General features: G+C 39.2%; 1 protein-coding gene across 1 annotated transcript; it reads right to left on the bottom strand.

The window, feature by feature from the left end:
• Positions 1-1,438: 1,438 nt before the first annotated feature.
• On the bottom strand, positions 1,439-11,474 carry LOC106603311 (tumor necrosis factor receptor superfamily member 19). Its single transcript, XM_014196829.2, has 9 exons — positions 11,147-11,474; positions 10,495-10,591; positions 7,560-7,738; positions 7,278-7,366; positions 6,754-6,918; positions 6,451-6,552; positions 3,322-3,917; positions 2,893-2,941; positions 1,439-2,162 (listed from the first exon to the last, which is right to left on the bottom strand). Exons 2-9 carry the CDS (start codon positions 10,576-10,578, stop codon positions 1,852-1,854), a joined length of 1,575 nt encoding a protein of 524 aa, XP_014052304.2. The 5' UTR covers positions 10,579-10,591; positions 11,147-11,474; the 3' UTR covers positions 1,439-1,851.
• Positions 11,475-13,435: the final 1,961 nt, after the last annotated feature.

The raw sequence follows: 13,435 nt of genomic DNA, 5'->3' as shown, positions 1-13,435 counted from the left end.
AAGGGTGAAGGCCCATTTATTTTTATTTAACTAGGCAAGCCAGTTAAGAACAAATTCTTATTTACAATGACAGCCTACCCCAGCCAAACCTTAACAATAATGGGCCAATTGTGTACCGCCCTATGGGACTCCCAATCACAGCCAGTTGTGATACAGCCTGGAATCGAATCAGGGTCTGCAGTAACACCTCTAGCACTGAGATGCAGTGCCTTAGACCACTGCGCCACTGGAGTCAATGACATTTGACCAACTCTTTTAATGGCACTATCCTTGAAATGTACAGTTGTCTAAAAAACACAATTTTGCTTCCAATTAATACATTTTTTTACCCTTAAATGTGTGTACATTACTGTATTTATACTTGAGATAATGGTTTTCAACAGCAAAAGGTTTCAACTCCAAAAATATCACACTTCTGACAAACATTGTTGTCAGAAGTGTGATGGCACCCATTAGGCCATTGGAGTGGCATGTACACGTGAAGGACTTGGTATAGAAAAGCTTGGGGCACATTCTCCCAAAAGAAGAGTAGTGACCTTAACGCAACCTCATCAAGAGGTTCGAACCTCTTGGTGTAATGGTTAAGGTGTTATCTTGGGTTAGCCCAAAATTTGCTACAATATTATGGGTTAAAGAGACAGAATAGTTTGAATATTTTTCATTGGAGCACCAACTAGAAATGTCATATCACAAATTAAGACAGCCTTATTTTTTATCATATAGCATGTTTCTCAATCTGAAATTAGATGGTCTTACTTGGAAGTCAGCTTTGTAGTAGTTTACAATTTGTACTGTAACAAAGAACACAAGATACTGTATATAAGCCATTGATATTAGCATGGTAAACAAATAATTATTTTGGTTGCAAATACAAATTGGTTGTCTCATTGACATGTCTGAAAACATGATATTTAATGTAATGCAAATAGAGAACATCAGAGGGCTGGATCAGCTTGTTTATGAGCATAATATAGCTTTATTTGACCAGACAGGAAATGCATAGTAACTATGTCATAAACATCATTTCAATTTAAAATAAATCAATATCCTGTCTCCTTCAGATGTACAATTATTGTACTTTTTCTTATTTTTGACTGTGGATTGTGATGTCTTCCGATCTATTTCTTGTAACTTGTATGCTATACTTGTTTTGAAAGTAAATTAACATTGCTGGGAAAAAACAATGTTTCATTTCATAACAAAAATATTTGATATTGTTAAACAATGTAGATACCTTGCTAGAATTAAGTTTAGTAGAAATGTCAGTAGTGTGGCATTAGTCCTGCTTTTCAATTTTGCCTTGCAGAAATACAGTAACTGGCCCTGTTTTTTGTTGAAATGTGTCTATGACCATATTCTTTATTATGTACAGTAAATGCGATTACTTACTGTTATCATCTGCTCCTGACAAACTACATCATAACAAAATAACCATGAATCTGAATGTAATTTTTATTTTGTTTATAAAAGTCCAAGACATGTATAAAAAGTAACACTAATATAACTTGATTAATTCAGTAGACAAATTAACACTGTTAGTACAGTACTTATGCAATTAAAATGTATCTTCTGACAACTTTTCAAATATGAATGCATAATTCTTCAGCATAGCATTTGCTGCATGACAAAATAATTGTAACGTACAGTGGCTTATATCACATTAATATTCACATACACTACATATGAAACCAGGTAAAAAATAAAATATAATCCATTCAGAATTAAAAACAAATATTTACACATCCCCACCCGAGAGTTTGAGCAATTTCGTTGTTCCAGGTAGGTTCTAGTTCAGTAGTACGCATACTGATTATGTCAGTCCTCTGGGCTGTGTTGGCAGAAGTGTTAGCATTAACAGTAAAATGTGCATCCTGTGACCTGGCGCTGAGTCTGGCTCTGCGTGGCATATTCACACAGCAGGAGCAGAGTGTCGAGCCGCTGCAGCAGGTAGAACGTGTGGAGCAGGTCTGGTACTGTTAGCAGAGTGCAGGAGGAAAGGTACCGAAAGACGTGATCAAACCCGCACAGGCCTTTGAGCAACTCATGAGGTACGCCCATCTTCAGCGCCACCTGCTGGTAGTTCTGTACTCCTGGGAATGTTGGGTCCAGCTTCAAAGCCAGAGAATCCACCAAGGCCTGTGGCAGCCTGCCTAGATGGACACCTGGACAGAAGATACACAGGCCAATTGGGAAATTATGGCATTAAAAAAAGCAGAGCTATGACACAGTACAGATCCCACTGCCCACCTACAACTGTTTAACCTCCCACCAGAGGTGAACTATTCTGTTATGCCGTTTCTACACTCAACATTTGAGAATGTCTCGTGGACAGTGACAGTGTGCAAATGTATTCTACTATTCTAACTTGCAACAGTAGTTGAGACTCTGACTGAGTTCCAAAATAATTCATACAAATGTATCTGAGAGCCTTCAAAAGGGGTCAGTTGCCCATCCCTGCTGTAAAGGGAAAAATGTTCTCTTCTTGAAAACTTTGCCAGTGGTGCCAAGTATGCAGCTAAGTCTCTTGGTACAATGATTGTCTATTTTTCCATGTGGCTTGTGAAACAGTAAGACAATGTATATTGGACTATACCTCTTGGCCAAGACAAAGAAAAGTTTTAAAACTAGCAAGACTTAATGAAAAACAACTTTTAAAAACTACTCCTGTTAGAAATGGCTACATTAAAATCCGGAATCATCCAGAACAAAATTGTGGTTCTGTGAATATGTATCTCTACTGAATCCCTAGCCACAACAACAACAACAGAACTTCACCTAATACAAATATGTGTATTCTGGTCTTTTGACAATCCCCAATGTTTCATTTTGTTTCTGTTGGATGTGCTCCAGCATTAAAATAGGCTTCAGATAGTCAACTGAAGAATATCCCACCTTGCATGATTCGGATACACTTCTTCAGCAGGCTCAGTGTTTCTTCCATCTACAAATAGAAATATTATGAGTACATTGTTGCTTTGTTCAGGGAAACATCCTCTAGTAAATGAGTGAAGCTGTAAACTTAATTTGGCACATCTAGCTAATTATGTGTGAAATGACAAGTGTGAAAAATATATTTAAAGGCATCCATTATCTTGCCTATACTAAGAGGATATCACAACTCATATTTTATGAGATCAGTGTGCGTGTGCCACACCTTAAAGAGTAAAATTAAAGGTGACATTTGCTTTTAACATTTGCTGTATGAGCATAAAAGACAGCTAAGTCTAGTGGCTGGTTACTCCAACTCTCTACTGCTGAGTATAAGGTCCTCTGTGTGAGAGGAACAGGTGACACAGCCCTGTCTATCCTAAGGGTAATTACCGCATTACTGCTGTAGCAGGGTTGATGATGGCTGCTCCAACAGCTGTCAGTTTGCTCCTCTCGGCAGGCAGATGGACTCCTCAGTTGTCTTCCTCCTGACCCGTCTCCGGAGGGGCCATCCTTAATCTCGGATATCGCAGTAATCCCCAGGCTCACAGAGCTACAGTCTGGGTCTGTGGCACTGTGGAGGGCTGCAGTGCTGTGGAAGTCTAGCTCAGTGCACTCCACTGGTACATGCCGATGGGGAGGGCTATCCTGCAGCTCAGAAGCATTGTAACCTTCACTGCTCTGCAGGGGCAGGAAAAAGGACCCTGCCTCAGACTCCCCACTGTCTACTGGACCCACAGGGGTCTCCATTGTGAGTGAGACATCACTGCTGATTGAGGATGGCTCAGAGGATATCTGAGAGACAAACCCAGAGGAGCAGTTACTGCAGGTGGAGTTACGCACCAGTGGCTGGGTCTCCAGCAGGTCGATTTGGTCCTGAGTTTTAAGGTCAGGGTTTAGTAGAATGAACCCCAGAGGGACACTCATGTCCACCTTGGACTGCAGTCTGGCCAACGTGTCTGCAGTGGTGGTAGAGTTATCACATGCACCTGTAAGACACGTCATCAGATGGTTACATTAGTACCCCAACAAACCCCAAATGAACCGTGCATTCGCAAATTTACTATAATATGAGTCAATTAGGGAATGTTTAACCCGTTGCACTAATGGAAGTTAGCCTATATGGATGAAATAATATGCCATTTAGCAGACAGTTTTATCCAAAGTGACTGACAGTCATACGTGCATACATTCTACATATGGGTGGTCCACAGAATCAGTGGTGTAAAGTACTTAAGTAAAAAATACTTTAACTTCTTTGGGATAGGGGGCAGTATTTTCACGGCCGGATAAAAAACATACCCGATTTAATCTGGTTACTACTCCTGCCCAGAAACTAGAATATGCATATAATTAGTAGATTTGGATAGAAAACACTAAAGTTTCTGAAACTGTTTGAATGGTGTCTGTGAGTATAACAGAACTCATATGGCAGGCCAAAACCTGAGAAGATTCCATACAGGAAGTGCCCTGTCTGACAATTTGTTGTCCTTCTGTTGCATCTCTATCGACATTACAGCATCTGTGCTGTAACGTGACACTTTCTAAGGCTTCCATTGGCTCTCTAAAGCCGCCAAAAAGTGGAATGGGTGTCTGCTGTCTCTGGGCAAAGTACAGCAGCAGAGTTTGTAAGTGGTCAGCCTGGGGACAGTGAGACAGATGCGCGTTCACGAGACTTCTCATTTTTTTTCTTTCAGCCTTTGAATGAATACAACGTTACCGGTTGGAATATTATCGCTATTTTACGAGAAAAATAGCATAAAAATTAATTTTAAACAGCGTTTGACATGCTTCTAAGTACGTTAATGGAATATTTTGAATTTTTTTGTCACGAAATGCACCCGCGCGTTACCCTTCGGATAGTGACCTGAACGCACGAACAAAACGGAGGTATTTGGATATAACTATGGATTATTTTGAACCAAAACAACATTTGTTGTTGAAGTAGAAGTCCTGGGTGTGCATTCTGACGAAGAACAGCAAAGGTAATCCAATTTTTCTAATAGTAATTCTGAGTTTAGTGAGTCCCAAACTTGGTGGGTGTCAAATTAGCTAGCCTGTGATGGCTGAGCTATGTACTCAGAATATTGCAAAATGTGCTTTTGCCGAAAAGCTATTTTAAAATCTGACATAGCGTTTGCATGAAGGAGTTCTGTATCTATAATTCTTAAAATAATGATGTATTTTGTCAACGTTTATCATGAGTAATTTAGTAAATTCACCGGAAGTTTTCGGTGGCTATATTAGTTCTGAACATCACATGCTAATGTAAAAAGCTGTTTTTTGATATAAATATGAACTTGATTGAACAAAACATGCATGTATTGTATAACATAATGTCCTAGGAGTGTCATCTAATGAAGATCAAAGGTTAGTGCTGCATTTAGCTGTGGTTTGGGTTTATGTGACATATATGCTTGCTTGGAAAATGGCTCTGTGATTATTTGTGTCTATGTACTCTCCTAACATAATCTAATGTTTTGCTTTCGCTGTAAAGCCTTTTTGAAATCGGACAATGTGGTTAGATTAACGAGAGTCTTATCTTTAAAATGGTGTAAAATAGTTGATTGTTTGAGAAAATTGAATTGTGGTATTTTAGTTGGTTTTGTATTTCGCGCCGTGCGATGCCATTGGCTGTTGGCTAGGGGTTCCGCAGGCGGAACGTCTGTCCTCAACAGGTTAACCCTTTCCACTCACAGCCCTTGTCATCCCGTATATGTGTTGAATATGGCAGATTTTGTCATTGATAAGCGCCTAAATTGGAATGCAGTGGCTGTACAGTAACATGCTATACATGACGTCAGACCTCAGGTTCTCCACTTCACAGCGCTGTGTGGGATCTTCTGTTAAAATAATTTAAATTTGGCTTTATGGGTCCCTTGTAGCTCAGTTGGTAGAGCATGGCGCTTGTAACGCCAAGGTAGTGGGTTTGATTCCGGGCAGTGGTGGAAAAAGTACCCAATTAGTAAAGTAAAGCACAAATACCAAAAAAAAAAAAACGACTTAAGTAGTACTTTAAAGCCCTTATTCATCATGTGTTATGTCTGTTGTAGCAATATATACACAAAACATTATGAACATCTGCTCTTTCCATGACATACAGTAGACTGACCAGGTGAAAGCTATGATCCATTATTGGTGTCACTTGTTAAATCAACTTTAATCAATGTAGCTGAAGGGGAGGAGACAAGTTGAAGAAGGATTTTTAAGCCTTGAGACAATTAAGACATGGATTGTTTATGTGTGCCATTCAAAGGGTGAATGGGCAAGACAAAATATTGAAGTGCCATTGAACGGGGTATGGCAGTAGGTGCCAGGTGCACCGGTTTGAGTCAAGAACTGCAACGCTACTGGGTTTTTCCTGTTCAACAGTTTCCCGTGTGTATCAAGAATGGTCCACTACCCAAAGGACATCCAGCCAACTTGACACAACTGAAGGTATTCCTAATGTTTGGTATACTCAGTGTAAATAATGTGCTGTTCAATACATCATGGTGGGTGCTGTTCTACTCTTATAGTTACCCGAGTCCTGGCTTTGCTGCTCCAGATTCAGCGTGACCACGTTCACTGGGGATGCTGCACACTCCATGTCACTCTGACTTGTGCTTTGAGGAGCCAGGCATCCTTTCAGAGAGAGAATATCATTCATGAGCTAGACGAGGCACAGTTTGAGGATTACCTGTACCCTGCATGTTACTATAAAAGCGATTCTAACAAACACATTGACAGAACCCACATTATTGCAGCTTCATCAGGAGTTGTGTGAACATCTCATGCAACAAACACTTCATTAAAGGAGATATTTGTGTGCAGATCATGAGATACCTTTAAATATTTTCTTTAGTAAGGTATGTCTGAAGTATATAAACAAGGCAGCGGAGAGGAAGATTGTCATGGTAACCAGGGCAAAAGAAATGGTGGTGATGACAGCAGCATTCTGGGCTGGGCCTTCTGGGCTCCAGACTTTTCCCACATCAACTCTTCTGCTTCCTGCAAAATAGAAGGATTGAGGTCGGTGCTGTGCAAGGTTGAGCACATGCTTACACACACAGCATTTATTTTATGTTTTACATTTCTGACTTTGATCCATTGGCAAATAATGACAGTAGCACTATTCTATTAATAGAATATTACAACAGTGTTGTAATTCTTGAATATCTCGTAACCCAAACAATGCATTCTCTACGGCAACAAATCTCAAAATAAAAACATGGGTAATTATGTTTCCAGTACATGGAGGAAATTTTGAAATATAACAGTAGGCCACACAACTGACTCATACAATAATGAGCGGTTCTGAAGTGTTTTTTCTTTCTCAGAGTCCTGGGCCAAGCTTTTCTGAGACTTACGGCTACACTGCTGCTCAGTGGTGGAGGAGGGACCACACGGCATGCATTCCAATTCCTGCAAGCCATCCATCCGTGTCTTACTGTAGAATCTGCAATTAGATCAAATTAAAGCAGAAAGAAAAGTTGGAAATAGTTGTATTTCAAGTAAACAAGCTAATAAAACTCAAAGTCCACATGTTCTGGATGGAAAGCTTTTATGACTTAAAAGCACAGCTACGTCTTAAGTAAAGATCTGTAGATACTATACGTAAGAATGCAATTAGATCATGTACAGGTACAAACCCTGGCAAGCACTCCCCACAGATAGCATTGCTCTTAGAGGTGCACAGTGACTTCTGGTGCCTGTTTATGCGTTTACACGACTGGCAGAATTTGCAGTTGTGGTAACCCCGGTCCTCTTTATAAGTCTTGACACTACAGGGGATGCAAGAAGCCGACCATCCACTTCCATAACCACAGTCCTGGCGGGAAATAAGAATCAAAATATACAGTGCACATTAGACCTGTTTACAGCTAAGGATTTCACTGAAGTAAATTTGTTAAGGAGACAGTTGCAAAACAGAAATATAAATTAATATGATGATTAGAGGTCTAGATTACAAAGTACATGACAGTTTCCGCTTCCAATGACCACATGGGGTTATTTTAGGTCATGGGTAAACCTCCATTGGTAAGATCTTCCCAGCTAGCAAATTTGGTTCCTTGGAAGTTGTGGGAACGTATGATTTCAGTTTCACATTGGTTGAGGTAAAATTAAATGTTTTTAAACGCCCCGAGACCAGAAGTGAACATTTAGCCTGTTCTGGGAATGTTTATTTTGAAGTTTTGAGAGTGTTTTACTCTGGTTCTTTGAACGTTTTATTAACGCTCTGAGAACAGAAATTCTAGGTTATTTTGAGTTATTTTTTTTATTCCTCAACTTTCACTGAATGTTTCAATAAACTTTTAATAACACTGCTATCTTATTTTGGGTACACTTTAACTGTAAGCACAGATAGGACACATGCAAATTAATTTCTTTAGGCATTAATCATGCAAACACATGTCTTTTTTTATTATGACAAGGCATCAGTGAGATTCAAACCTATAATCTTCTCTTCTCTATCCATGGAATTAGTCTTAGGCAACACCAGGATGGAGATAGCAAGCCATGTTTTTTTACCCTTACAAAGCTGTTCATTTTAGTCTATTCAAACAGACCCCATTTCTGAGGAAACAAGCACTCATTAAGATCAGGTGTGGCCAATTTGTGGGCGCGGCCAACACACCTTTACAATCTTAAAATAGAGGATAGAGAGTTTTGTTGATGCTGAGAATGGAATGTAAATGTTTTTAAATAACATTCTTAGAATGTTCTCTGAACAGTCTGTAATACCTACATGTTTCAAGCAGACCACCATAGTCCCTGTGCCCAAGAACAGCAAGGTAACCTGTCTGAATTACTATTGCCCTGTAGCACTCACATCTGTAGCCATGAAATACTTTGAAAGACTGGTCATGGCTCACATTAACACTATCATCCCAGACACACTAGACCCACTCCAATTCGCATACCACCCCAACAGATCCACAAATGACGTAACCTCTATTACACTCCACACTACCCTTTCCCACCTGGACAAAAAGGAACACCTACGTGAGAATGCTGTTCATTGACTACAGATCAGCATTCAACACCATAGCGCCATCAAAGCTCATCAATAAACTAAGAACCCTGGGACTAAACACCTCCCTCTGCAACTAGATCCTGGTTTTCCAGACGGGCCACCCCCAGGTGGGAGGGTAGGCAACAATACATCCGCCACGCTGACCCTCAACGCAGGGGCCCCTCAGTGGTGTGTGCTTAGTCCCCTCCTGTACTCTCTGTTCACCCACAACTGCGTGACCGCGCATAACTCCAACACCATCATTAAGTTTGCCGACGACACAACGGTGGTAGGCCTTATCACCTACGATGATCAGACAGCCTATAGGAAGGAGGTCAGACACCTGGCAGTGTGGTGCCAGGACAAAAACTTCTCCCTCAATATTACCAAGACAAAGGAGCTAATCGTGGACTACAGGAAACGGAGGGCTGTGCACGCCCCCATTCACATCAACAGGGCTGAAGTGTAGCAGGTCGAGAGCTTCAAGTTCCTCGGTGTCTACATCACTAAGGATCTATCATGATCCAAACACAACAACATAGTCGTGAAGAGGGCACGACAACGCCTCTTACCCCTCAGGAGGCTGAAAAGATGACTCCTTGTATATAGCCTCATTATTGTTGTTTTATTGTGTTACTGTTTTTTGTATAATTATTTTTGCTAATCTTTTCTTTCTTTTTAACTCTGCATTGTTGAGAAAGGGCTCATAAGTAAGCATTTCACGGTAAAGTCTACACCTGTTGTATTCGGTGCATGTGACAAATAAAATACGATTTGAACATTGCTAAACTTTTTCTTGTGGTTTTTATAGAAAGTTTTCTTAACGTTCTTGGAACAATTTGAGAACATGACTTTAAATGGAACCGTGAGGAAATCTGTAAGAAATGTTACGCTAAAGTACTGCAATTCCCACAGAAGAACATTGTTCCGTAACTTTCTCTGAACTATGAGACCATTCCCAATGTCAAACCTGTTGGAGAACGTTTCTAGAACATTAGCAAAATTGAAATTAAATGTAACCATGTTTGAACTTTTAGGAAACGTTCTGTTAAAGTAATGAAATACCAAGTAAATCTAGTTTTGTTGTCAAATTTCTTAATGTGCTGAGAATGTTCCAAAGCCAAGCAACTATCCTACACCATTTCCAGAAAGTTGTGGGAAGGTTGTATGCAACAACAACAAAAAAATACATAGGAGAACCATTCTCTCACCAAGCTCTAAGAAACATATGATTCTCAGAATGTTATCTTGTAGCTGGGTTAGCAGGCCTGCCAAGTGGACTTGTAAACTTGGAACAAAGTTCTCTTTCCAGTGGGATTATTTTAGAGTGAGAGATTGCCACAGACAAACCAAACTCTTTGTGGTTTCATAGTAATGTTAATTACAAATCCCAGTTCTGCAGTAATTTCTGTTGTTGCTCAGATGAGCTGATAGGCTACTGGACATGGCTGCAGTGGAAAGGAGATGAATCAGTGTCTGTGTAGCCAGCACCAGGCCTATCTATATTTTGACCTTTGTAAAAATCCAGTAATTTCTCTTTCAATATTCCTGTATAGTTTTATAATACCCACCTCTGACAGCTCTTGTCCTGGTCCACATTGAAGACAAGGGTGGCAGTCCCCATTCAAGTAGTACTGGGTTTCAGAACAATCCATGACAGCAATGTAACTAAAATAAAAATATGTATAATAGCTCAGTAGTTAGCCCATTTTGAAATCTTTATAATGAACAGTGATTAAAATGGAAACAAAATGAATATAATGCTGTTTCTCAGCCACTGCATTGAATATTGAATCAAATATATTGCTTGTGCACATGTTGAACCAATATCCTATCACTTGATGTCACTAAAGAACACAAAAAATGTAGACACAACACAACAAGAGGATATACTGTTACAGGCAAAGGATTTCTAAATCTTAAATCAGATAGAGATGATGGAGGGGTAAAAACCTAAATAATAATATTGAGAAAAAATACATGCTGAGGTTTTAGCATAACTTGTCCTCTACTTTAACTTACAACACTGCTACTAATATTGACGAAGAATTACTAAAATGTTTTATGAAATACCACAAAGCAAAAACACCACGGTTGGACAACTCAGACATTAGCAACTGGAAAGATGATTCATGACCAGCAGTGCGCACCGCATTACGAGCCAATAAGAATTTCCCACCCTGAGTATCACATCAAATGATTCAAAGTCAAAAAAAATATTACCTCAATCCATAAGTTTGGCGAAGATACTTAAGGGCACCTTTTTCTATCGTTTTCACGGGTCTATACTTGTGCACGCTATCGATAGTCTTTGCAGTGCCACTTCATCCGATCTGGACATGCCCTGACATGCCTCACGGGCTGCGCGTCTGGTTTCCAAAACCAGGATCAGTGCGCACTAATTAGGTAACTTCTGAAATTGTGCTTGCAATTATCGGATAAGGAATATGGCCCAGTACTTTTGTTATAGTGGTCCTGGATATTGGCTAATTACAGAGAATAAACACATGGTAGTAGACTGATTGTCTGTCTGCCTACAGTAGCCTATTTTTCTGTGTAGCCTCCATGTCTATGCCTGCCTGTTATGTCTGTCTGTGTAATAGCAATGTAATAAACTGCAATGTAGTAGGCCTATACTAATATGTGTAATAGATATGATTTCTGTAGGCTAGTAGTTTAAGAGCTGGCTCTGTGTAATCACTTATTTTACGCCTTCTACTTTAGTTTACTGTGTATTTAAATAATCAAAAATAATTCAATTAAATTGTTTTTGTGACAACAATTAATACATTTGCATTTTTATCTCTATTAGAGAATTATGGCAATTTTTTATTTTATTTTGATCTTGTTGTCACAGAACGAAAACTAAACCTACCATTTTTAAAAGAGGTTAAGATGTACTTTTCAGTAGGATCAAAACTGTTGTGACATACCCTTTCCTCATACATTTACAACAAAACACACCAGCATGTAGGCCAATTTGGGACAAAGTGTTTTACCTTTATCCAGAGTAGCCTAAACCTCTGTCAATGTTTGATACTTCTCTCAGTAGTGTACTTTCAATATGTGCCATCTCCATTGTTTACTACTACATTCTTCCATGCTGTGCCAGGCTGACCTGATTACTGCTTGTAACATATTATCTTTTTCCAAGCAAAGCACTGTTCAGGCTACATACTTATCATCACAAAGGACAGGGAGTTATCAAACATTAGAGTGTGGGTTGATTCATATTACATCAGCTTTCACACAGTTTTCATAAATCCCTCAAACTAACCTTTGGGGTACAGAGAATACATCAATATCCTCCTATTGTAAGAGGGAATCAACATGCTCAATCCTCTCATTTTACCTGTAGACTAAATCCTTTATTTTAAAGGTGCCAGACAATGTTGAAGTGACTCATATCACATACTGTAGCCCAGTTGATGTTTATCAGTTGTGGAGGGCAATGTGGAGAGGAGCAGAGCAGGTCAGAGTGGTGATGGAGGTGAACTGTGTTGGTGTAATGAGTAATCTTTACTTTAGACCTGAAGACTCCCGTCATCTCCTTAGAGCAGCAACTAGGCAGCGCAGTCAGCTAACACAACATTATGTAAGTCAAGTAGATAACCTTCTTTAAATATCGGGTCAGTTACACCACAGCTGCTAAAGAGTTTGGGTTCAATAGACATGACAAAATGTTTGTCTAAAAAGCCAACAAATTCCATTGTTTGACATAGACATGTCTGATTGTTGAATATGCCTTGCATAATCTTTCGTTTTTAGACATATCTTTTCAAGAAAGTTATGGGAAGCAAAGTTTTGTTTGTTGCCGATATGTATGTTTTAGCTGAAATTTAGTGTGTGAATGTATGCAACTTGTTTGATTATGTAAGTGATGTTACTTTCTACCACTGTATCCTACTATGGAAAGCAGCTCTTACCACTGTTTCAGAGTGTCTGCAATGTCTCCCTTTAACCCAGCCGGGAGACTGGCTCATTCACTGTGCTTCTCTTATTCTGAAGAAGCATTCAGACCAGCTAATAAATGGAGTGGCAGACTTTGTATAGTGTGGAATGTTATTTTGTAGCTAATTAGTTTATTTTGGTTTTCAAATATTGCTGTTGTTAATAATAAGCATTTTTCTTCCCAACTTCAACAATGTTTAAAATAATTTGACTCAAGATTTTAGTGGGGAAAACATTTTCTAAACACACAATTTTCTTTTGGTGTCAGGAAATACTTTAAGACAATATTTCTACAACCCAGACTGTCACCCAGTGCTCACCAACAAGTTTATGTCTAGTCTACTGTCATGTGGTGTTAAGAATGGATTATTTTATTTTGTTTCCCGCCAAAGGACATTCTTTTTGAATATATAAGTAAGTCGATTTCAAAGGACCATTCAAACCTGCTAACATGTTTTGTCTTAAGTGGTTTCAAGAGTGTAAACAGATCATTACATTACCGTAATTTCCGGACTATTAAGCGCACCTGAATATAAGCCGCACCCACTGAATTATTATTAT

The sequence above is a fragment of the Salmo salar genome, chromosome ssa04 (assembly GCF_905237065.1).
Source record: "Salmo salar chromosome ssa04, Ssal_v3.1, whole genome shotgun sequence".
In the NCBI taxonomy this organism is placed as follows: domain Eukaryota; kingdom Metazoa; phylum Chordata; class Actinopteri; order Salmoniformes; family Salmonidae; genus Salmo; species Salmo salar.
The sequence above is the reverse complement of the archived record's forward strand: the minus strand, read 5'-3'. Positions and strand labels throughout refer to the sequence as shown.